The sequence below is a fragment of the Peromyscus californicus genome, unplaced genomic scaffold, assembly GCF_007827085.1.
Source record: "Peromyscus californicus insignis strain IS unplaced genomic scaffold, ASM782708v3 Scaffold_13__1_contigs__length_99412109, whole genome shotgun sequence".
NCBI lineage: Eukaryota > Metazoa > Chordata > Mammalia > Rodentia > Cricetidae > Peromyscus > Peromyscus californicus.
In genome coordinates, this window is record NW_026294424.1 from 89941652 (window position 1) to 89968836 (window position 27185).

Genomic DNA, 27185 nt, shown 5'->3' on the forward strand with positions numbered 1-27185 from the left:
GAACTTGGAGAGTGTGGAACCTTCCAGGTGCTCCTCACTGTAGCCATCCCGTTTGCTACTGCGAACAGTAACCCTAACACTGTAGTTTAAAACACAGATTTATCATTGTATAACCCTACAAGTCAGGGTCTTTAACCGAGGCTGTTTTTCCAGAGTTTGGGGCGGTGGGGGGGGGGGGGGGGCAAACCCCCTTCACTTGTCCTTTCCAGCCCCCAGAGGCTGATGGGTATTCACTGACTCAACTCATGACCCATGCCACTCCAACCTCCGTCGCTGTGGTCACATCTCCTTCCCTGACTCTGACTCTCAACCCCACCTTATGGGGTCCATTTGCATGCGATCACATGAATAATCCTGTACTATCTATTCACCTCAAGATCCTCAACAGAGTCATGTGGGAAGAAAAAACCACTTGCTCTCTCAGGGTCTAAGGGTTGGGATTTGGGCATTTTTGGACAAGCCATTATTCTGTTTACCACAGTCACCATTTGGGGAAATCACATCACTCACTTTAATACTCTTCTCCGCCTGTGAGTGACATATAAAACACTGGCATCGGACTGCATCCGCCACAGTCCCAATTCCCTAACATTCTATTTTTAAAAGACAAGTAAATGATAACTTTGTATGTCTGTAGCACAGTTTTGCCCATTCCTTTGATTTCCTTTTTATTTTCCTTTTATTTCTTCTTTGATACTTGGAGAATTTTTTTCATTACACATAACAGGTGAAGTCCATGCAAGTGGTAAAAGGTTCATCACTCCAGAGCAGGATGGAGTGGCTCATGCAGGTACAGCACTCGGGACATAAAAGTTAGCCTCGGCTGCACAGGGACCTCAAAGGCTAGCCTGAACTATTTTCAAAATATAATAATTATTTCCAGTGAGTTGACTGTGCTGGAAAACCTACCACACCAGTTAAATCTGGTTCTAGAAACTGTAGCAAGTTGGCGGTCTATAAAATCCCCCAATAAAGTAGGCAGACGTGCTTGCAGCATACTGCTAACATACATGAACCCCCGCTTTCCCCTCTGCCCTTGCTCCCTCTCAGCTCCTTACCCTCTGATTCCCACCCCACAGGCATGGAGGGACTGACAGGTAATGAAGCCCATGGCCAGCCAGCTGAGGAAGCCCAGACAACAGGGCTCTTTACAGTTTCATGAAGCACTGCTCAGGGGAAGCTGTGCCTGCCGCAGCCGCTGATGAAAGCTGGACATTAAAGTGTAATGATGGTTGCAGAGGTGGAGCGGCCAGGAAGAGGGGAAGGCAGAGAGTGAAAGGAAAACACATCAACTCAGATTGCAGAGAGAGAATCCGGGAACGAGGCCCCACTGGGCTTGCTGGAGCTGCAATGAACACCTCGGGCTGTCTCTATGAAGATAAAGCTGTCTATTAAAACTAACTGTAAATTCTGTTAAAACATATGGGCGTTGAGGTAAGAGCAGGGGTGCACACTGAGCCAGGAAGCGAGAAAACCAGGCTGGAGCCACCTCTGACACACCTCCCCTCCTTTCAATTCCTCGCCTGCGGGTGCAAGCTTGCTCTTGCTCCCATTCGGGGCTTGAGTTTCTGCTGAAGCAAACTCGCTCTCATTGATCTTACCTCATTTGTTCAGAATCCTCAGGACTCTATCTGTGGGTATCTAGGAACTCTGGTTCTCACCCCCTGCTTCTCCTTCTATGCTTCATCCCTCTCTGTGACATTGTTTTGGACAAAAGCATCTGATATAAGAAAACCAACAGGCAACACTTCCCACTAAAGATTCAATACCCTTGAGTCATTCTATGCATACAGCTGTTCTAGGGTCCCCAACCTTCTAACCCAGCATGCACCACCAGGACAGAGGCTACAGAGCCCGTTCTGAACTCAAGCTACCTGGACCCTGGCTCTGTCCGTCATTGGCTGTACCCTTAGTCTAGTTATTTATTGAATATCTTTACACCTCAGTTTTCCTTGCCATGAAATGGGAAGGGTGGGAAAAGTAATTACCACTAAATATTACTTCCGATAACAGTTTTGGGGATAACTGTACATTCTGTGCCTTCCTTACATACACCCCATCGTTATGAAGATGCTGTGGTTCTGGACCCACAGGTCAAACCTTAAAGAATCCTAGCATTTCTAGTTTAAGGTGTCCAGATCCACCCCCACCCCTACCCTCACCCCCAAGCTTCCTTTGTGAACTTACTTCTCCCTTTTACTTTTTGTCTCCAGTTTGTCTTGGGACTGAGCTATGGATGTTTAAAAATACATTTCAGCTTGAAAGACTAGTGATCAGAACGACATCTGAACTTGGACTAATGTTGCCATATTAGGAAGCCAGGATATTCATGTATAGACTCCCGCCTTGAATTTCACTTTAAAAGAAAATGATTCTTAGCTTAAAAACAAATGCAGAACTGCCGTTTGGTAAACTTGGGGTGTATGATGACTAATACTCATTGTTAACTTGACAGGGTCACTTAGGGGACAAACCTCTGTGTATCTCTGTGAGTGAGTTCCTACACTGAGTTATACCTGAGATGAGATGACCCACACTACGCGCAAGTGGCACCATTCAATGGGCTGGGGTGCAGGACAGAATTCAAAGAAGTGAGCTGAGTGCCAGCATCCATCTCTGCATCCTGACTGTGGATGCAGTGACCAGCCACCTCATGGGTTTGCTGCCATGCTTCCCCCACAAAGATGGAGCCATTGTGAGTTAAAAGAAACCCTTCCTGCCTTAAGTTGCTTTACAAGTATTTTGTTGCAGCAATAAAAAAAAGGAACTAACATGTGGTCTCACAGGAATTGTAATACTGTGTGAAACCGATTACCATTTACAGAAAGGCTTAAATATCATAAGATATCAGAAGAAAGTAAGTTTAACCCCCAAATTATCCACGTACATTCATATATTCATAAATAAGTTATTGGTTGAAGCCAAACATGTTTCAAACTAAATATTAACCCCAGTTAATGAATTTGCTAAGAACATGTATGCAAGGCATCCTGGATTGGATATCAGCTAAAACATCTATATAAGGACTTACGACTCAAGGAGAAAAGTAGTATACTATCTAAGGGAACAAGAATCAAAAACTCAGGTGCCACAAGAAGCCAGGAAAGCAGGGCAATGATACCCTGGAGGCTGTCCTTAAGACAGCCAGGAAGGTGAGCCACAGTGAGCTGGAGGCAGCTGCCCTGTGGAACAAGGCAGTGGCCGCTCAGTCAGTCCAGTACTGACATTCTAAATCAGCACTAACTTTCTTTATATCAATTTTTTCAGACAAGCTAGAAATACAGCTGTTTATATGGAAACACATTTCAAAATACTAGCTCAATCAGAACAACTCAGTGGGCAAAATAAAACTAACTTGTAAATTTTCTGTTATTATCATTTTAAATTTGTACATATACAGTGTGTATACCCACTGTATATAGAACTGTATGACATAAGGATATTGTCATGCAAGTATGAAGTGTACATTATCATATCGCCGCATACTCTCTCCACTGCCCTTCCTCACCCTCAATGAATCTTCTTGTGAACTTTAAAGCTCTGTAGTTCTTTGTTACAAGAAATCCGAAGGGGGCTAAGAATGTAGTTCAGTGGTAGAGTGCTTGCTTAGCATGTGAAGAGTCCTAGGTTCAATTGCTTGCAACACACATACACCACATCATCCACACATACCCACACACATCATAACACACACACACACACACACACACACACACACACACACACACACACACACACACACAGGAACAAACAAAGGAAAAGAATACTTATTTTATTTTAGAGTGAATAAGATGCCCAGATATCATGCTGTATGACCTGAATTTAAGCCCCAAAACCCACATGGTAGAAGAAGACAATCATTTCTTCTGATCTCCACATGCATGTACACACACATACACATATACATACATACATATACACACATACACACACTTAAAAATAGATATGTTTTCATTATTTCTGAAACCCTATCTAGCATTTTGAAAGTATAACTGTTGTTGGTTATTTTTTATCTTTTGTGGGGCCCACCACCCAGCTCCCAAATAAATCACATATGGAGGCTTATTCTCAGCCTTAGCTTGGCTTGTTTCTAGCCAGCTTCTCTTAAATTATCCCATCTATCTTTTTCCTCTGGGCTTTTTCTCTAACTTCTGTAAATCTTACTCTTACTCCATGGCTTACTGTGTAGCTGTGGGCTGGCACCTGGAGTCCTCCTCCTCCTCTGGCTACTTCTTCTCAACCTTCTTCCCAGATTTTTCCTTCTATTTATCCTCTCTGCCTGTCAGCCCCACCCATCCTTTCTCCTGGCTTGCTATTGGCCATTCAGCTCTTTATTAGACCATCAGGTGTTTCATGCAGGTACAGTAACACAGCCTCACAGAGTTAAATAAATGCAGCATAAACAAAAGTAACACACCTTAAAATAATATTCTACAACATATAAAGGTTGTTAACTCATGTGAATTAAACCACCTTCTCTTAGTTAACCTGATTAAAATGCCACTTAGAGAAAATTATGGTCACACATCAAAGCTTGGACTTGAGAAGAGTCTGACTTAATGCCAGGGCTTTCTGAGCTGAAACTTTCAGTTAGCGCTCTCTTCAGTTAACAGGGTAGACTGCAGGCAGCATGGCCTGCTCTGTGGATCCTCTGCGGCATTTCCCAACAAAGCTTCACCTAGTTACCCCCTACCTAACAGATTTCTACTCATAGGTTCTCTCACAGAATAGTTGACATTCCAAAATACTACTGGTTCAAAGCTTAGTAGCTGAAAAAGCATATCGGAGAACCAGCTGGGAGAATCCTGCCAAGTGCAGCGAACCTCGGAGGACTTGGCAGTGACCAGGCTTGATGTTTAACAGGGAGAGATGCACTTGGAGGCATCAACTTTCCTCTTCCCAGAAATGCAAGGTGAATGCTTTCAGCAATATAGCTTGTACCTCCCTCCCCTGAGACTTGGGAGAATACATCTGCTCATTAATGAGAAATGTTCCTGAGACCTTCATCCCACAGCAGCCTTGAAAATGACTCTTCCAGGCCTGATATGCAAGGCTGGGACCTGAGTGCCTCTGAGCATGTGTCCTGTTTGGGGGACTGAGGGAAAAGAAAATATTTACTCACAACCAAGACAATATAGAAGGTCAAATGACTCTAAACAATGAACAGATGTCATCACATTTTAAACCCCATAAATATATATAATTATTTCTTCTTTTAAATTTAAAAAATATTCATTTATTTATTTGTATGAGTGTTTTGCCTGCATATATGTCTGTGTACCACAAGCATGCCTGGCACCTTAGAGGTCAGAAGAGGGCTTTGGATTCCTGGGAACTGGAGTTACAAGATGGTTATGAGCCACATGTAGATGCTGGGAATAAATACATAAAAATCATTTTCCTTTCTAGAAATATAATAGTGGAAATAGCAACCTCATCTAGGATCCATTGCTGTGAGCCCATAGAGATGGTCTCCTGCTCTCTGATTTCATTTCACTGTTTTTGTCTTTGTTAATTCCAGCTACATCTTCCAGAGAGCCACTGGACACCTTTCACAGGCTGTGGGAAAATAACACAGACTAAAGGTAACACCGCAAACTCCATGCCAGGGAGTCTGATTCCCTCCCCATCTCCTGTCAAAAGCTTCAAGGAGAATTGTCACTCCCCTGAAGCAGCCACTTTTAATTTCCCTTAAGCTAGAATCTGTCCTCGAGCCTTTGCAATGACACAGAACTACTTCTGAAGCCTGCAACCCTGGATGACAGGGTGGAAATGAACTCTTCCAGCTAAAAGCTCCTCCTTCCCTCTCCACTTGTTGATGGTCTAAATTATCAAACTCGGAAATATTAAACATCCAAGATACAATATACACTGCGAATATAGTTAATTATTGTCAGTTAACAAATGTCATGTGGTGTTTTGTTCATCTCTTAGATGCTTCCAGGCAGAACATAAACCATTCTTGAGGCTTAATTTGGGAACTAGATGGCCGAGACCAAGGAAGCAATGTGTGAGAAGCATTATATTTGAAGAAAATAGAAGCATAGGAAATGGAGACGAGGCTCTGAATCATTTGTGGAAAGTAATCAAGTTTGAAAAAGGAGAAAAGAAAAGTTGAGATAGTAACTGTGCTCAAATGAGTTGAAACCACAGGTCTACCCAAAAATCTGTACATGGGTATTTCTAGAAACCGTATTCATAATTGCCAAAACCTTTAGACAATCAAAATGTTCTTCCAAACCAATAAAGAGTGATACTCCAGATAATGAAATATGATTTAAGATTTTTAAAAAATGAAGCAGGAGTGATATCGGCAGAACTGGAGCTGTCTGTCCTACTTCCTACCACACACGAAGAAGGTTCAGAACAAAGGGGACTACGAGAACGTCACCGGGGTGTGTGGGCAGACACTAGGGACAGTAGGGACACAACAAGTGGCAGCGATGTTACAGAGCGCAGGGGTTAAGGATGGCCTTTTAGAGAGGATCTGAGCACACTGCCTCATCTCCTGTGATCAACTGTCAACTAAGGTGGGCATGGCTGAGCAAGGAAAGGTAACGGGGCCCACAGCAGTTCCTTCCCATGCCCTACAACTGGAACACTGACTGCTAGAAAAGCCAGACCCCCTTTCAGGGAGTCGCCACATTATCACAACACTGCGTTTCTCTAGAGACAGTGTCTAGTCCGCATTGTAGCCTCCTCCACCCACACTCCTGCTGCACAGGATGCACAGGGCCATCTTCAGAACCTGCTCGTCTGGAGTCTCATGCAGCAGATTAATAAACAGGGCTATTGAGCCATGAAATGACATAGAGGAAATTCAATGCATGTTAGTAAAAGAAAGAGGCCACCTGAACGCCCCAGGATTTCAACTACGCGGCACGATACTGACCGGCATGTAGAGAGCAAAGGTCAATCAATATCCAGTGCGGTGGTTTAAATGAGAATGGACCCCTCCCCCAGGATCACGTGCTTGAATGCTTGGTTCCTAGTTAGTGGAATTGTTTGAGAAGGATTAGGAGGTGTGGCTTTCTTGAAGTAGTTGCGGCCATGTTGGAGGAGGTGTATCACTGGGGGTGGTCTTTGAGACTCCAAAAGCCCACACTAGGCCCAGTATCCCTCTGCCTGCCGCCTGTGGATCGTATGTAGAGCTCTCAGCTCTGTTCCACCGCCATGCCTGTAAGAAAGCCCCCAATTAAACGCCTCTTTTTTATTATTGGTTTTCAAGACAAAGTTTCTCCGTGTTGCTGTGGAATGTTCTGTATGGCAAATGTGTTGCTAATTAGTTAATAAATAAAACACTGATTGGCCATTGGCTAGGCAGGAAGTGTAGGCGGGACAAGGAGGAGAATAAAGCTGGGAAGTGGAAGGCTGAGTCAGAGAGACACTGCCAGCCGCCAAGATGAGAAACAGCATGTGAAGATGCCGGTAAGCCACGAGCCATGTGGCAAGGTATAGATTAATAGAAATGGATTAATTTAAGCTGTAAGAACAGTTAGCAAGAAGCCTGCCACGGCCATATAGTTTGAAACCAATATAAGTCTCTGTGTTTACTTGGTCGGGTCTGAGAGGCTGTGGGACTGGCAGGTGAGAGAGATTTGTCCTGACTGTGGGCCAGGCAGGAAAACTCAAGCTACAAATGGTGCCCAACGTGGTGGCAAGAGTTTCCACCTAAAACCTGAAAAAATCTTCTAAAACGGAGCTAAAAACAGTTCCTAATTGTCTCTCTCAAATGAGCGGCAGCTGCTGGTTTGAGCTGCTGGTTTGAGCTACTGGTGGGTTCCTAGCGTGCGCGCTCGACCTGCAGTATGGCGGGAATGAGTCCTCTGCAAGTGGCACATTAAGCTGCGTGGTGGATTTAGCCTTTGCAGGTACAAAACAAAAAAAGAGGTTTCTGGGCTATACACTGCTTGGATAAAAGCATAGAGACCCACGATAGCTCCCAGAGCTGGTGGAAAATGCCACATTGGGAAGCTGAGGTGGTGGAGCCAGCAGCCACAGCTGCTGCAGTTTAAGGCAATAGATTCACAATAAGACAGATTCAGATGTAATAGTTTACAATGTGTGTAAAAGATGCGTAGGCTTGAAAGAGACAAAAAAGATATATAGAGTTATAGAAACAAATACATAGTTTTAAAAAATAAAGTCTTTAAAGAGACAGTAAAGGTGGTATGGATATTACACAGAGAATCTGCATTGTGTTGTCTTTGGGACTTTTAACTGCAGAAAAACATTTGATTGTAAAAGCTATTGAGTTATGCCAAAATGTATATTTTAAAGGTACCTTGACTTCAAAATTTGGATATAAGGATATGTTACTTTGGAAAGGAGACTCTGCTTTTGTTTCCACAGAAAGCCAGAGGCTATGGATTTGTTCCAGATTAAGACACATCAGGTTTGACCAGCCAAGACCCCCTGAAAGGTCTCCGATGACACCATGGCCCAGATGATCCAACATCCAGAATGGTTTGAAGGCAACTGGCTCAGACGATACACCCTCATGGATTATTCCATAATCCTAAAATTTTCTTTGTTTCCCCATAAGATACAGCGCCCCCCTCCAGCAGGAAGTAGTAAGAGAAGCTATGCCCAAATTCCCAAATTGTATGTAATTTTACTTTGTTAAGGTTAAAACCTTCCTTTTGAAAAAAAAAAGGGGGGGGGGGAAGTGCTGTGGAATGTTCTGTATGGCAAATGCGTTGCTAATTAGTCAATAAATAAAACACTGATTGGCCATTGACTAGGCAGGAAGTGTAGGCGGGACAAGGAGGAGAATAAAGCTGGGAAGTGGAAGGCTGAGTCAGAGAGACGCTGCCAGCCGCCACGATGAGAAACAGCATGTGAAGATGCCGGTAAGCCACGAGCCATGTGGCAAGGTATAGATTAATAGAAATGGATTAATTTAAGCTGTAAGAACAGTTAGCAAGAAGCCTGCCACGGCCATATAGTTTGAAACCAATATAAGTCTCTGTGTTTACTTGGTCGGGTCTGAGAGGCTGTGGGACTGGCAGGTGAGAGAGATTTGTCCTGACTGTGGGCCAGGCAGGAAAACTCAAGCTACACCATGTAGCCCTGGCTGTCCTGGAACTCACTCTGTAGACCAGGCTGGCCTTGAACTCAAAGATCTGCCTGCCTCTGCCTTGAGTGCTGTGATTAAAGGCAGGCATGTGCCACCACACCCAGCTGAAAATTTTCTAAGAGCTGCCTTGGTCGTGGCGGTCTCTTCACAGCAACAGAGCAGGGGAGGGGAGAGTAATAGGCAGAGCACAAGAGGCATCGGTCTGCTCTATGTGATACCTGTGACATATGGTCTGGGAATAGACATACGACGCATGTATCAAACACGTGCCCATTTATCTATATTTATCAGAACCCAGAATGTCCAACACCAAGAATAAACTCAGACACTGAACTGTGTTTGAAAACGAGTCCTTACTATAGGTTCAGCGGGTAAAAGGAATGTGTTCCTCTGGTGGAGGACGATGAGAGTTGGGCTGTGCAGGCTGCAGCAGGGACAAACTGAACGGAGTGATCAGAAGGGCAAGTGAACAGTGATGGGGCTGGAGGGTGGCCAGGCAGCGGAAGGACCCATCTCGATGATCTTTCGAAGGCCTCTGGTTTGTTTCCCAGTACCCACATGGGGCAGCTCAAAACCCCCTATAACTGTCGGCCCAGAGGACGTAATGCCTCTGGTTTCTGTAGGCATCTGTACTCATGTGCACAACCCACACGTGAGTGCACACACACACACACACACACACACACACACACACACACACACACACAATTAAAAACAATACAAATAAATAAATCTATTTAAAAAGAAAATCCTTCTGTTACCAACAACCAGAAAAAATTGTGCCCTGTTTGCTAATGCCAGAATCTACCTCTGCAATTCAATTTTATTGGCGTCTGCTACTTGTTAAAATGCAAATACCCCTGGGAGAGATTAGTGCTGAAGCCACATAATTCAAGTGTTACTGGAATTTACTTGATTTGGAAAGATGATTCTGATAGAATAAAAGTATATAGTAAACTCAAGATCATTGAAAAACAAATGATTTGGGAATGGAAAACTGGGGATATTTAAACACTCTATTAACTTTAGCAAAGTAATTTCTCTTTCTGATAAAAGAAAATGAAACTACCAAAGGCTTTAATCCATGAAAGAAAGAATTGATGTAAGACGAATTGCTAAATGGTCTTATTAATAAAACCACCCGGAGACAGACATTGGGGTGAAAACTGAGAGATCAGAGGAACAGGACAAGCCACAGCCAACTTCACCTTACCAACTCCTCAACCTCCAGAGAGAGCTACTTCCTGTATACCCATGTCTATATCCTTTCTGTGCCCTGCCATCTCATTTCCTCTCTCTGCCCAGCTACATCACTCCCTCTTTCTGACCAGCTCTATCGCTTCCTGTCAGTCTGTACAGACCTCCAGACCTCTATGATTAACTAGTGCTGGAATTAAAGGCATGTGCCACCATGCCTGGCTCTGTTCCCAGTGTGGCCTTGAATTCACTGAGATCCCAATGAATCTCTGCCTCCCGAATGTAGGATTAAAGGCGGCGTGTGCTACCACTGCCTGACCTCTATATTTAATATAGTGGCTGGCCTTTTCCTCTGATCCCCAGATCAGCTTTATTGGGGTGCACAAATAAAATATCACCACAAATTGATACAATGAACTTTATTAATTTTTTTTTCTGCTCTGCAAAGACACTATCAAGAAAATATAAAAAAACAGACGGGGGCAGGGGGACGGCACTTGCAAACGTGTGTATTTGATGAAAGACTGAATAAATCAAACAAGATACCCAACAACCAAACCAAAAACTTGACCAAAGACTTTAACAGACACATCACAAAAGGATCCATAGACAACAAAAAAAGCATGTGAGAAATGTTCCACATCATACATCATCAAGAAAATAAAAATTAAACCAAGGAGATGCCACACCCACTAAAATGATCAAAATCCAGTAACGAGAATGGGGAGGAAGGGGTGTGCCCCCTGCTGCCAGGAATGCAGAATGTGCAACCATGTGGAGGAAGGGGTGTGCCCCCTGCTGTTGGGAATGCAGAATGTGCAACCACTGTGGAGGAGAGTCCCCAGTTCGACTACAAAAGTACAGCTGGGAACAAGCCTGCTGCACAAGCATCCTGAGTGAGTTTGGATCCCTAACACCCAAACTAATGCTGGGCATGGCAGCGTGCCTGTCTGTAACCCTGATCTTGGTGGTGGAGGGAAGAGGCAGATCCCCAGAGCTCACTAGCCATCAGCTCCAGCTCATCAATGAGTTCCAGGCTCTGGGAGGGACACTGGTCCCCCCAAAAGTAGAAAGCACAAGACATTCCATCCAGTGTTGACCTGTGACCTATGTGCACACACACACACACACACACACACACACACACACACATACACATAAATACACAAATACTACACACAAAACCTACTAAATTCATTTTAATTATATGACCTAGGAATCATATTCCTTGGCAATTTACCAAAAGAAGTTGAAATTTTCTGTAATATATATATATTTTATATATATATATATTTGAAATTTATAGCAGTTTTCTTCCTAATTGCCAAAATTTAGATGTAATCAGATGTTACCCCATAGTATACACTGCAATGCATCTCAACAGCGGAATATTACTTAGTACTGAAAAGAAATGAGCTATTAAGCCATGAAGGACACACAAAGAAAACTTAAATACATATTTTTAAGTGAAAGAGGTCAATATGGAAATATCACACACTGTGTGATTTCAACTATGTGATGTCATGTAAAAGAGAACGCAGTGAAGGTAGGTAAGGGTCAGTGACTGCCGGGGGCAGAAAGAGGAATCAAAGGCAAAGCACCTGGGATTTTCAGACAGTGAAAGCCATGGGTTTGATTGTACAATGATAGACACACCTCACCACACATTTGTCCAAACCTTTGAGATCTCCAACACCCAAGGGGAGCCCTGACAAAAGGTGTGGACTTTCAGGTGACTGTGATAATAGCAGATGTACAATCAGTGAGATGTTGGCAGCGGAGAAGGCTATGGCTTGTGGGGACAGAAGGTATTATGGGAAATCTCTATGTGCAATTAATGTGAGCTTAAAATTGCTAGAAAAAGTGAAGTCTGATCTTTAAAAAAAAACATTAAGTAGAGTGAAAACAGTGTAACTACTTCATGTTTACAAAGCAAAAAAATACTGATTACATGCCAATTTGTCTTGTTTTCCTTCGAGTTTTGGTTTCCCGAGACAGGGTCTAACATAATCCTGGCTGACCCTGAACTTGCAAGAATTTCACAGTAGAAGACAGCTGGAATATAAAAGTCTGGATAACACCAAATATTCATAATAAATGGCTTGCCTTTTAGCAGACCTTTGGCCAGCCAAAATATAGCTTTAGTGCACAGTAGAATCTCTATAATGTATTCTTGCAGCCCGCAAGAGAACCTACTATGTAAGCCAAAAATGCCCTTAGACTCTTGACTCACCTGCCTCCACTTTGCAAGTGCTGCCATTCTAGACCTGTGTCACTATATCTGGCTCTGCATGTTTACTATATTATTATTATTAAATGTTAGATACTTAGGGAATAGCAAGCGTGCTTTATAGGAAACCAAAGATTCTTTATCTCAGCCTCTCCCACTGGCATTCTACCCTGAACTTCCCAATATCTATCTATCTATGCATTTCTCTGCAAATTCCCTAATGTCAATGGGATCAGGGACATGTGTCTGATGTTCTTACATTCTAAAGACTATATCTCAGTCTATTCTAGTCTCTAACATTCACCAAAATTACCAGCAAAATCAGGAAGCTCTAGAATGACCTTGACAATGTAACCATAGGCCCTGCAGCAATCTTAGGAGTATCAAACACCACCTCTGTGACCTTGTGGTTAAATGTTTAAGGCTACTGAGTATCATCACTTTATACTGGCTTCCAAGACAGCTTCTGACTAAAGTTCCAGTCAAGATAAAGGAAGCCCTTCTGTAGTTGATATATTGTGCACCCCAATAAACTTATCTGGGGGTCAGAGAACAGAACAGCCATTAGATTAAACATAGAGGTTAGGCAGTGGTAGCACATGCCTTTAATCCTGGCATTCTGGATCTCTGTGAGTTCAAAGCCACACTGGAAACAGCCAGGCATGGTGACACACGCTTTTAATCCCAGGAAGTAATGGCAGGAAGCAGAAAGGTATATAAGGCGTGAAGACCAGGAACTAGAGCCTTTTGTTAAGCTTTTAGCAGCAGTTCAGCTGAGATCCATTCGGATGAGGACACAGAGGCTTCCAGTTTGAGGAAACAGGATCAGCTGAGGAATTGGCAAGGTGAGGTTAGCTGTGGCCTGTTCTGTTTCTCTGACCTTTCAGCATTCACCCCAATACCTGGCTTCAGGGGGTTGTTTTTATTAATAACAATTCGTGCTACACCCTTCCCTTAATTCTTTTAGGATTACTGGGGCTGTTGGCACTTTCAGACAAAAGGAAAGAAGAGGAGAAGACATAGAAACTGCCCCAGTTTACACACCCTGCTTTTGCCTTGGAGAGAGACTATGGGCCTGGAAGGTTCTGACTAGATCGTTCTTCAGGCAATCGCATTGGATTCTCTTCTTCCTATGGACATAGGTGAATTCTATAGTAGGTTCAATTTATATTTTACCTACATAGTAGCCCTGGACTTAAAAAGAAAAAATCACATGCACACCCTCACACGCATGCACACACACCATACCTGTCAAAAACAAGAGCGTGTGAGAAAACAGTCCAAGAATGGATTCGTTTGAGGGGAATTTTGAGTGCTTGTAGGAAAACAAGATAAGAGTCTTGTGACCTCAGTTTCTTCAACAACACGGAATTTTTCTTGGAATGTGTTTGCATGCTCCTCCCAGGGGTAGCGGATAGGAGTGAGCTAACTTCAGATGACTCATTACAGCTGGCTATTGTTATTTGTTTATGTGCCTCTATGGGAAAACATGTTCTTACCATGTACAGCTTGTCCTTGTGACTGTATACTTTACTCAGGTGACTCTTCTTAACCCTCGGAGTATAAATTGATGCTCTGAATAAAGTCGGCAATTACATGAAACTTTAGTCCGCCTCACTTATCAGCTCCATTCTCCCAGGTCCTATCACTGCTCAAGCGGTAAACAGAAGGCGAAGCGCCCAGTTACATCATGTTACTACACTAAGTGACAATGAACAGCCAGGAGGGTGGGGTCCACATGCCAATGCTGATGTCACCTCTGACAACCACCACACCATCTAATAGAATTAGGTGCCCTATAAATAATGAATAAAAGGGTAAACTCACTGATTTTTTCCCTGCTGTATGAGAGCTGAAGGAAAAGGCTAACCTGGTGCTCAGACACGGCCCCTGATAAATCCCAGTTTTCAGGACACCATTCATCAAACCTCAGCTTTAACTTCTCCATTCACGTTCCAACACAGAAAACTTTAAAATATGCTAAGTGAGAGAGATAATGAGCACCCACACCAACAGCCCAGTGCAGAGGACACTGTTCCAAGACAAACGCAATGCTTTCAAAGCTGCACACGTAGTCACGGAGGCACAAGGGGGTTTCCATACTCCAAAGAGGAAAAATGCCATTATCTAGCATGAGCTAGTGTTTACTAAACACCAACGATGTGCCAGGAAGTAGGACAGACACCTCGTGCATACGCTTCAGCCAGTCCTTATGTCTTGGTGAGGGTTCCTATCACTGTGATGAGAAACCATGACCAAAGTAACATCTACCTCAGAAGGTGGAGAGTATTAGACGAGTCAACCATTGCCAAGTGCTCTGCTGTACCTAGACCACAAGGCCTGCTCGGTCGGTATCAGCTGTTACAATTCTCTATTAAAAACAGCAACTATCTGCAGCTGCTGGGCTCAGAGCTCCCACTGCCATGCCCTCTAATCCTCCCAGGCGCCTCTGGACCTCTGCAGTCAAGGGCTTCTCTCTGACACCGACATCGGGAAATGTGCGCTGTTGTTTTCCTGAAAGGTATGGCAGGACTCCAGCCAGTGGCAATGTCTACCCTGGAAGAAGGACATTCAACATTGTCCCCTCCAAAACTGAACATAGACTTCTCCGAACTTTAAGGGACCTGCACATACCACTTCCTCAAGTATCCACAAGGGATTAACATACTGTGTGTATGTATGCATGTCTGAAGATTGAATTATAGAATTTCAAGTTCCTGTTCTTTATCATTTTGGATGTCTGTGTGAGTTTGTGGATCCCAGCAGAGACCAGAAAAGGGGTCAGATCCCTTGGAGCTGGAGTTACAGATACTTGTAAGCTGCCCGTTGTGGATGCCGGGGTCAGAAATGTGGTCCTTTAGAAGAGCAGCCAAGAGCTCTAACTGCTGAGCCCTGTTATGGAGTATTAGTTTAAGATGTGTTATATTCATTGATGCGGTGGAATATTTGTTTAATGATGCAAAGATGTGTTGCATTCTTTTATGTTACATTTGCTTAACTCTGTAAAGCTGTGTTACTTTGCCTGTCTATAACACCTGATGGTCTAATAAAGAGCTGAATGGCCAACAGCTAGGCAGGAGAGAGAAACGTACGGGGCTGGCGGGCAGAGGGAATAAAGAGGAGGAGAAATCTAGGGAAGAGGGGAGGAGCAAGAAAAGGAGGAGAGGAAGACGCCAGGGGCCAGCCACAGAGTAAGACAGAAAGAAAGATATGTAGAATAGAGAAAGATTAAAAAGCCCAGAAGCAAAACAGAAAGAAATATGGGATTATTTAAGTTAGGAAAGCTGGCTAGAAACAAGCTAACCTAAGGTCGAATATTCATAAGTAGGAATAAGTCTCTGTGTATTTATTTGGGAGCTGGGTAGTGGGGCCCAGAAGACTAACAAAAAAAAAAAAACAAAAACCACAGATCCCTCTCTCCAGCCCCTCATTCTTCTATTCTCTAAACTATCGATGAAATAATAGAATTTTAAAAAATATCAAGTACTTTTTTGTGCTAGGCACTGAGCTGTGTTTTCACACATTATCTCCTCTTTAACCTCAAGATAGGCTACAGCAGGAGGTAGAATCCTCTTCTCTGTACAGATAGGTCCAAGGTCACACAATGAGGTGACGGAACTGAGAACAGAAGCCGATTCTCTCAGACTCACAGAGCGTATGTTTGACAAATTCACTGTGACCACAGGTGAAGGTCACTCTCCACAGCTGAGACAATAAATTTCAATAAACTGAGATAGGCACAGACTCCTTCACTGGGAAGGACGCGGAAAAACAGAAGCAGAACCAAGGACCGCGTCCTCTGACCTTGCATTCAGAATTCCTTCAAGCCATGAGGAGACTCCACAGCCCTTTCACTGGGTTCAAGAATGTCTCTCTGGTTCTGTTTTATTTTAAGGCTTTCGCTCCCACTTCCGTTTCATTGTTGTGAAAGCAAAGCAAATGAAAATTCAAAAGTACTTCACCTCTAGGTACACCTTGGCCTTTCAAAGACAATTATTCCTGTTAAGGGAGGGAGTATACCAACAAAAACAGTTATCTGTTAAATGAATAAAGTACAAGAAAAACAACATACCTTTTGCTTTGTGCTTGATTTCAGGCCAACTTGGGAATGGCTTTTCGACTAGAGGAAAAATGAGAAAGAAATCTATGAAGAACGCAGCGTCCCTGTAGGATTTATGCTAAAGCCGTCTCTTCTAGAAGATGAAAGTTTTGAGTTCAAGCTCATTTCCTTAACTTTCCACTACGGCCTCCAGAAATCTCAGCAACACAGCCTGGACGCCGGTGCTGGATTTTACCCACTGAACGGGGAGCCTGCGTAAGCCCTAGAGCTGGCGATGCCGAGCAAAGCCCGCACTTGTCAACGCCTTCCTCACGGTTACCAGCTCAGCATCTTTTCCTAGAGGATGCCCCAGAAGCCACCAACTGCAGCCCATGAAGACGTCCTCGCCGCTATGATGAGTCACATGGGAAGAAGAGGGGGATGAATATGAGCGGAGGTGAGGAGGAAGGCAGAGGAAGGATGCAAAAGCCCTGAAAATCGGAGGAAGAGGAAACAGACGATGGAGAAACGGCCACTGTGTGGCAAGGCTCATCAAAATGTGTCTGCCGTAGATGGAAGCAAAGTTCTTAGGAATATAAACTTGTATTGAGGGGCTTTTTCTTCAAGGTGATTCATGAGGCTCTACATTGACTGGGGATTAGTAAAGGAAAAGCAGACATTGAACTAAGCACAAGAATATTTTCACACAGAATGTTACAAGTTGTTTCCCCATGAGAAATCAAACAAACAAACAAACAAAAAAACAACCTTCCTGTATTTACTATTGAGATAGTGGATACATCGGTTAATTCTAAACCAAAGACTACAGCATAGCTAGAGAAATGTCTTCCTAAGTCAGCAATCTCAAAATTTTTGGACTTGGGTCACAAAGGGCTCCTGTATCTATTTGTCCTTACTTTTTAGCAACTGGGACTGAGAAATTTTTCCATATATATTTATTAGTTTGAAGATAACAATAACAGGCCCATTATACATTACCTAGCATACACTTATAGACTCTGTGTGGATGCTGAATATTGATGAGAAAGCAGCACTTACGTTTTTGTAAATACCTTTAACATTTGGCTTGAGTAGAGAGTAACTAGGTTATCATATTTGCTTTTGCATTTAATCTACTTTGTTTGCACCAGATAAACAGCTTTTTTTAATTTAACGTTTTTATTGATTCTTTGGGAGTTTCACATCATGCACCCCAATTCTGCTCACCTCCCGGTCCTCCCATATCCTCCCCTCATCCCTACGGTGCCCCCTGCACCCAGCACAAACAAATTATACACTTAAAAAAGCATGCCCAGAGCAACCTACATCCTCCAACTAGGTCCCACCTCATAAAGTTTGTGCCACACCCCAATACCTGTTAAACTGTAAGAATCCAGCAGTGGGATAATCCATTGATAAAGGAACAACCCTCATAATCCAATCACTTCCCAGAGGCCTCCCCTCTGAACACCGCTCGGTCAGCTACTAAGTCTTCAGCACAAGAGCTTCTGAGAAGCATGTGAAGTATCTAAGGTAGAGTATGCAGTTTTGCAAGTTCAGCTGATGTATGGTCTTCATCATAATCACAACCACTTGTCTAAGGAGGACGTCAGCTGAGACAACATGTAGGAAAATATTGAGAGCTGGTGCTGCTATCCCTCCCCTTCGCTTTGAAGAACACAAACAAATGGACCTCTTTTTCTCTCCCCACTAAATGCCTATTAATAATCCTAATTTGATTGGATCCTTCGAGTGACCAGGGAGAGCTAAAACAGACTAAAGGTTGGCAAATGACTCAAACTAGTCTAAAACAGACCTGCAACCCTCTCTTAACAATGCCAACTTAGAAATATAAGCACATAAATCCTATTTTTATTTTTAGAAATTTCATTGTGCTTCTTTATCATATTAAACACTATAAATCTATGAGTAGGATCTTTGTATACAGGTCAACAAAATAATAGTTAACTTGACTTCAAGAAAAAAAGTTTTTCATTGATAAAAATGATTAAAAGCCAAGCTACTTCTAGAAAAAAGAATACCTTTTCACTTGACATTAAATGAGTCTTGGGTCTCTCATGGTAAAGGTCTGATCTAGCTAGAATGGTGTTGGGCTTAGATCACCTGAGCCACATACAATGGGCTACACAGTCCCCTCGAAGTGAGATGGTAGCCTTTGAAAATTTTCTTTCATAAATTAGACACGACAGTTTATTTTTCTGTAAAAAATAGTTTTATAGGCTACACTACAAAGGCCCATTTAATGTCAAATATAACCAAAATGCTATGAAGTTGCCAAAAATATAAACTATTACAATATTAACAATTAAAGTAGAAAATAATAAAATTATCTCAGAAACTATCATATTTTTCCATATATGGTATCTCCAACAATAGCATCTTCAAAAAAGCATGTTTAATTTGAAGAGGATAGAGACTATGGTGGAAATGCGGGCATTCTAAATTTCAAGGTACTGGATTTATTGTTGATATGTCCCCCACCTTTCTCACAGGAATACCTATGCTTTCCTTACTCAAGGTCATCTCCAAATCACTGTGACCTTCAACAGCTACAGACAGGGTCACTTAGGACTCCTGCTGGAGAAGAGGAACAAGCACAGAGAAAGCCATGGAGCCACTTCCCAGGCACACTCACTAGCCCAGGCTCTCTCAGAGGGCCCTGACTACCGCCTACGGTCACGGTCACCCTGCCTGTCTTAATTGGGGTGACTATTGCTGTGATGAAACACCATGACCAAAGCACCTTGGGGAGGAATGGGTTTATGTGGCTCACACTTCCACATCATAGCCCATCACTAAAGGAAGCTAGGACAGGAATTCAAACAGGGCGGTAACCTGGAGGCAGGAGCTGATGCAGAGGTCGTGGAGGGGTACCTCTTACTGGCTTGTTCCCCCTAGCTTGCTCAGCCTGCTTTCTTACGGAACCTAAGACCACCAGCCCAGGAATGACCCCATCCCCAATGGGCTGGGCCCTCCCCCATCAATCATTAATGGAGAAAATGCCCTACAGGCTTGCCTGCAGTCTGATCTTAGGGAGGCATTTTCTCTATTGGGGTTCCCTCCTCTCAGATGACTCTATGGGTCAAATTGACATAAAGTTAGCCAGCACACTACTGCCTGTACTGAAAAACCATAGGAATGGGGAAGGAAAATCAAAAGAAAAAAAAAGATGTGTTTTTCTTAAACAGTTGAGTAAAAATTATAAACGACGGGACAGGAAAGAAGGATTTTGAAAATGCTCACTGCACCCTCGAGCAGAGACTCTCCGCTGCTGCATGTCACCCTCATCCACGGCTAAGAGGCAGGGTAATTGCATTACTGTGCTACTTTTATGGATGAGAAGGCTGAAGCTCAGTAATTTACACAAACCCACACTGCCCCAAAACGCTAGAACCAGATTCCAGCCAGCCTATGGAGATTAAAGTCCAGGGTCTTAGAACACCATACCAGTTATCTGAGAAAAATTACCCAAGGAAGAATTAGCTGAGCCCAGAGAACAAGAAGGGCTGCATTGTGTGAATGGCTGCCTCGAAGGAAGGAAAGAAGATGTCGGAGAAGAGACAGTAGATTAGAACCTCACCAACCAATTAGTCGGGTGAGACTTGAGCTGGCCTGAGTGGCCAAGGCTCTGAGAGTTTCCTCTGCAGTGAGCGCATGAATGGCAACAGGGAAGGCCAGGGAAGGCGAGCAGGGTGGCTTGGGAGGGAGTAGGTGACGGGATGTTGCACGTTGCTGTGGGATGGTCTGTATGTCAAATGTGTTGCTGATTGGTCAATAAATAAATCACTGATTGGCCCGTGGCCAGGCAGGAAGTATAGGCGGGACAAGGAGGAGAATAGAGCTGGGAAGTAGAAGGCTGAGTCAGAGAGACACTGCCAGCTGCCATCAGGACAAGGAAGATGTAAAGTACCGGTAAGCCACAAGCCACGTGGCAAGGTATAGATTAATAGAAATGGATTAATTTAAGCTGTAAGAACAGTTAGCAAAAAGCCTGCCATGGCCATACAGTTTGTAACCAATATAAGTCTCTGTGTTTACTTGGTCGGGTCTGAGTGGCTGTGGGACTGGCGGGTGTCAGAGATTTGTCCTGACTGTGGGCCAGGCAGAAAAACTCTAGCTACAGCACGTGAACCACATACAGCAGCAGTGCACATAAGCCAGGTGTGCTTCATTCAAACATTGCCTAGAAATGACTTTCCGTAGACTTCATGACATTTAAATGAAGTGCCATGGAGCCACTTCCCAGGTACACTCACTCGCTAACCCTGAACACAGAGGCATGCATGTGTGCATGCACACACACACACACACACACACACACACACACACACACACACACAACAGAGAGGCAGCAGAAAAAATTTATAAAGAAACCAATGGTTTTTTCAACAATAAAATTATACCAAACTTGCAGAATTCTGACACCAACTCTTACTGAGTGGTGTTAATTAAGGCAGTGTAATCTCTATTTCAATGTTCCAAACAGCAAGGAGTGAAGGTGATTATGTTTTCCAGACTTGCTTATGGAAATGAGTGTTCTGACACCTACTTCTCCAACTGGGGTCAAGATCACGGCATGCATGACTTTCATGGGAACCAAAAGGATATTTAAGTGACCTCTTCTAGCAATTAGCACTCGGTTTCCCTGCCAAGGATCCTGACCACATCGATAAGAGGACTGGAGCTTGGTATCCCTCTGCTCTTTTAGCAGAATTAGGTAATGTTTCAGTTTGCTCTACCAACATTAGAGAATCCAATTTAAACCCCAAGATGAAACTGACAAAGAAGCATTCTTAAATACAAGCTCTGGTCTAAGTTCCCTTAATTGAAAGCTTCAGGGTAAAGTAATAGGGTCACCCCGCAAATACGACGATTGCTAACTCATGGACAGAGAAGACTGCCCTCTTAGCAGGACAGACTTTGAAGTGTCATCCTGTGCTCAGGGGCTGGACCAAAGACGCCTCAGCTGATAGGACATTAAGAAAGCATCCCGTTATACATGGCCTTCTGTTGCTTGCTTTCTAAAACAACACAAAAAGAAATGGCTGAATGGAAAGTTCTAGAAATAAGTGTTGGCCACCTAATGACTTGTGGGTGGCCAACGCCGCAGTCAACCTTGCAAGTAACGGAAGAACATATTCTCTGACCACTTTTCTGTATTTTTTTCCCCAATCTCATCTTCTTTCAAAGAAATCGCGAAGGCAATTGAATCCAAAAGATCAGTGATGTTTTGAACTGAGATTATTTCATGATACAAGACAACCCCCTGCTTGCCCAGAGGGAGACAGAAAGCAGATAGTCACCGACAGATAGTTAATAGATAGTCCCTTTCAGAGTAGTATCTGTGTAAATGACTGGGACAAACCTCTCTGTGGTCTCCCTGGGTGGCTGTCAGGCCCTTCTAGATTCCCTTTCTCAATTTTATTCTCTTCTGCACCTTTGGTCACAAGCCAACTCAGAGCCTGGCTCTGTCAGCAGGTGAATAATAACCCGGGGAGCATCAGTGGGGCCATTTTATTGCTGACAAACACCTGTTATTCACAGCTCTGTACCCAGCATCTCTTTTCTGGTCCTTGTGCTGTATCCTTCCATCAGTCGGGGTACAGAGGAGACACAGGGTAGAGGGAGAGTTCAGTGAAATGATTGCTGACCTGGGATAGAGACTGGATTAAGGGAAACCAAGACAAGATGGAGGGGCAGCCCAGGGTAACAATGCTAGGAAGGTTTCCCATGGCCAGGGAGAGCTGCAGTCCAATGTAGCTGCCAGAAACACAGTTGTAGCTAGAATGCAACCCAGTGGGCAGGAAGTCAAAGCAGATTGCCTCTTTTTACCTGCCCATCACCCACTGACATCATCCAGAGCACTGTGGCGGGCAGAGGGCCAGGGGCTCAGTCACAGTCCTTCGTAGTCTCAACAGCTTTCGGTTTCTGTCCGTTGAAACTCATCTGTTTTATCCAGTGAGTTATGACCCGTTAGCCACCATTTAGTTTTGAAGGTGAATTGTGATGGAGATGAGCAGTGAGAGGCCCTCAGACGGTTCTTAGGTCCCTTTGACATGTCCCTGTCTTTCTGGGGTCCCTTCCTTAGTTCTCTGCACGGCATTTTCAGCTCCTCCTGCAGCTTCCCATCCCCAACTCTTCTTTACTCAACCCCTTCTCCAAGGCTTCTGGGTTCCTTTGAGTCAAGGATGGTATCTAAAGACATACATCAAGAGAAAGCAATCTCTGCCAGGAAGGCGTACATTTGCATGCACATTTCCTTCTCTACCCATCCATCCACGTCCCACCCATCCAGAAAATCATGAATTCATACGAATACCTCCAATTTCAATCCAGTACCACCAAGTTGATTTAAATTTCCTCTTCCACATCTGTAACACGTTTCTCTTACTGTGAAAAGCATGACTTCCCTCTTCTTTAAAATACTTACTCATACGACCAATCTCCATCCCTATTACCATCCCCACTTCCTCAGGAAGTCTGCAGACCCTGCCAGGTCCTGACACCTCGCACAGAACTTCCCCCTCATGGGGACACAGCCTCCTCATCCTTCCCGGCTGAAATTACACTCCCACTCTCACAGACCCTCTTCACCTCACTCGGGCTCTCGTACTACATGCCAGTCCACTCGCCTTTGTGAACATTTTTCTCATCCTTCTCTCACGGTCTCCTACAACCCATTGGGCTGCCATTCTGTTACACTACACTTTCCTCTGAGGTTGAAACATTCCATCCTGCAGGGAAGCTCATTAAGACAGGAAGTAAACAATTCAAAACAGCTTCAGGAAGTCCCTGAAACTGACCAGATTCATCAGTTCCCCCTCCTTCCCCAAGAGTATATAATCAGAAAAGACTCTTGAAAGTCACTCTCAGAGGAGCCAACCTGCAAAGAAAACTCAGACAAGCCCAGCTGCCTGGAAGAGGCACAGATCAGCCAAATTGCCTAAAGAGACAAAGACCAGCTGAGCTGTCTGAAAGGCTCAGATCAGCTTTGCCACCAAGAAAGGACACTCTGCAACCTGTTAAGCTGCCTGCAGGCTGCACAGTGTGCTCCATGTTTTGAGCTTTTGTGAGCCGTCACCCATGCTCCGATGGACAAGCTTTATGATGCAGCTGTCTTTGTGTCATTTCTGTTCCTGGAAATAACCCCGTCACCCATATTCATGTATGTAATCCCAATAGAACTCACTCGTTTACCAAGTTGAACTTCTGTAGTATTCATACTTTGGTCTGTTGAGAAATCACTTCTGGCTTAAGAAGACATGCTTGTACGTGTGTGTGTGTGTGTGTGTGTGTGTGTGTGTGTGTGTGTGTGTGTGTGTTGTGTTCCCAGAAAAAGTCTGTCACAGAACACCTTCAGTTGGATATACTGTCCTTCCTCATCTCCCTTGGCACAGCCCTTCTGTGGATGCTCTGTTCACTCTGTTACTCTGGCATCCTGCATCTGACCACCTCGCTCAGTGATGTCTGCCTCACCTCACATGAACTGTAACACCTTGTGCTGGGCCATCATCACCTCACGCCAGCCCTCCTCCAATGCACTCCTAGCTTGCTCAGCTACACACACTGTTGTGGTAATATTGTGTCCCCCAATATATTGTGTATACTAATAAACTTATCTGGGGTCAGAGAACAGAACAGCCACTAGATAGACATAGAGGCCAGAAAATGGTGGTACACACTAATCCTAGCATTCCGGAGGCAGAGATCCATCTAGATCTCTGTGAGTTCAAAGCCACACTGAAAACAGCCAAGCATGGTGACTCCTGCCTTTAATCCCAGGAAGTGATGGCAGGAAGCAGAAAAGTATATGAGGCGTGAGGACCAGGAACTAGAGCCTTTTTTAGCTTTTAGCTTTTAGCAGCAGTTCAGCTGAGATCCATTGGGATGAGGACACAGAGGCTTCCAGTTTGAGGAAACGAGATCAGCTGAGGAATTAGCAAGTGAGTTTAGCTGTGGTTGGTTCTGTTTCTCTGATCTTTCAGCGTTCACCCCCAATACCTGGCTCTGCCTTTGTTCTTATTAATAAGACCTTTTAAGATTTGCATTACACACTGTGTTTTGGGTGATACTGTTCAGGAAGAGGAAAAGGAAAGAAGAAAAGGAATTGAAAAGTTCCGTGCAGGAACATAAACCTGATGGGATATAAACTGGAGGGCATCCGTGGCCATGTGTGAAGATCTGACTCAAACTGATGCCAATACAGCTGAATGCAGAGTCCAAGAGCTGCTGGAGACAGAGTTCCACACCATCATTTGAACACTGTAAGCCATCCATCCCTGCCAAGGCAGACATACATTATGTAAAGCCATGATAAAATTTTGTGCTCAAGCTAGTTCCACTTGGGATTTCTGTCACTGACACTTGGCACAGTCTTAATGGAGTCTCTCTAGTCATTAACGTGATCCTCACCCTGTGCCACAAGGCTAATAATTGGATTGCCTGCAATATACCTAATACTGAGAACCTATCATGTATTCCAAATCAGATAATGGGATTTTCATCTTAATGATGAAACTCCCCCTGCCATGTTAGAAGCACACAGCTTACAGTGATTGTCTCTGGGTCCCTTGCAGCAGCACCTGTCACCTCGTGTGTGCTGCTTTGGTGACTTTGCCATGAAGTTGCATCCAGCACACTGGAGGCCCCACTGAGAACTGAGGTCAAGTCATTCCATATGAACTAGTGGCTAGCACCCTGAGCTGAGCCCTTAGAATGATCAAAGGTACCCTGCCTGCCTAGACTCGAGAACTGTTATATCTTCTTCCAATGGTGGAAAAAACAAGGCATTTTTCTAGTCCATTAGAAAGAAAAGCACGGCTGAGAGATGCCCCTGACTCACCTGGAAGGGCACAATGTAGCACAAATCTTAGAAGGTCTTATTAATAAAAACAAAGCCGGAATCAGGCATTGGGGTGAACGCTGAAAGATCAGAGAAACAGAACCAACCACTCGCCTTGCCAATTCCTCAGCTGATCTGGTTTCCTCAAACTGGAAGCCTCTGTGTCCTCATCCCAATGGATCTCAGCTGAACTGCTGCTAAAAAGCTAAAAGCTTAAAAAGGCTCTAGTTCCTGGTCCTCACGCCTTATATACCTTTCTGCTTTCTGCCATCACTTCCTGGGATTAAAGGCATGTGTCACCATGCCTGGCTGTTTCCAGTGTGGCTTTGAACTCACAGAGATCCCGATGGATCTCTGCCTCCCAAGTGGTAGGATTAAAGGTGTGAGTGCCACCATTTTCTGACCTCTATGTCTATCTAGTGGCTGTTCTGTTCTCTGACCCCAGATAAGTTTATTAGGGTACACAATATATTGGGGGACACAATATCACCACAGCACAATGCTGTCAGTATCTTTGCCCAGGTGTGAATTCAGCCAGCTTGTCATCAAAGGTGCCCCACCCCATCTTTTCTTTCAGATAATCTCTGATTTAAAAAAGTAATAATTCTAATGAAATACATAACACACGACAGTTAGTGTCTGGACCACTTTAATGCTGCAGTACTGCCAAGTGTGCTCACAAGGCTGCACAGTCCCCAAAGCCTTCCCCTCTTCCACTGAGATTCCAGAGTTAGTTAACTCCCTACACACCCTCCCCTTTGGTCCCTGGGACCCTCCACGCTGCTTGCTGTGTCTGCACATTGGAAGGCTCTGGGAAGTTTGTGTTAAGTGGAATCCTGAAGCACTTGCCACTTTATAACTGGCTTATGTCATTTATCATACTGTCCTCAAGGCTTTTCTGTAGTGTTCCATGTGTCAAAACACCCTCTCCTGCCTTGATGGGTCACCCAGGTGAGCATCGCTGCCTTCCAGTTCTCTTCCTTTCTGAGCAGGATATCCTACTGCACGCACAGAACACACTCTGTTCCTCCATTTATCTGGCCGTAAGCGCAGGAGTTGCTTCTGGAAGTTGCCCCCTCTTTACCACTCCGCCTTGCTGCTGGCTCTCTACATTCACACCCTCTGTCCTTCCTGGACTGCTCCGGGGTCTCATTTGGAGCTATGATGTGCCTACCTGCCATCTAGTTCTTTCCAGCAGCAACTATCCATTCTTCCGTTATGGTGGGGAGGGCGAGCCTGAGCTCTAGTCTCCAGTTTCTCATCGTCTATGCTGGCTGCCTCCGTTTACTCATCCACAGCAGCCCAATCACAAACCATGTCAGCTACCAAGAGAAGAGTCTTGAAGGAGTGATCCTCCCAGCATACAAATGACCGGGGAGAGGAATCCTTCCCATCTCCTTAGAACATCCCTCTCGGCCACATGGCTGACTGAAGCTAGGAAGCTCTCGCTGCTATTAATAACTCTATAGTGCAGAGGGAAAGAAGGCATGCTCAAAATAAAACAATGATGAGCTCGGCTCACGAACAGGGCCAAGACAAATGACGGTGATGTATTCTGCATTCCTGTATCTCTAACGTCAATTCAGGTGTGGAAATTGCATACTGAGCATTCTAGGAAAACAATGCACCAGCTGAAATGTTAGTAGAAACCAGGTATTCTCACCTGATAATTTCTAAATCAAGGGTGATGCCTTAGGACTCTGCTCTACTGCTTCCTGCAGATGTGTAATAGGCATTGATTCGTCCTTCCAACAAATGCTCTTACAGGTCTACTCTA

The 27185-nt window shown here is 44.1% G+C and overlaps 1 protein-coding gene across 4 annotated transcripts in view; it reads right to left on the reverse strand.

The window, feature by feature from the left end:
* Rasgef1b (RasGEF domain family member 1B) overlaps positions 1–27185 on the reverse strand; it is a 525136-nt gene that overhangs the window by 411278 nt on the left and 86673 nt on the right. For 3 of the 4 annotated variants that reach the window (XM_052735443.1, XM_052735440.1, XM_052735441.1), the window contains exon 2: positions 16579–16626. The exons of the other annotated variant lie outside the window; for it this stretch is intronic. In XM_052735443.1, coding sequence (XP_052591403.1) covers positions 16579–16626 — 48 coding nt within the window. The remainder of the gene's footprint in view (positions 1–16578; positions 16627–27185) is intronic. 4 annotated transcript variants of the gene reach the window in all.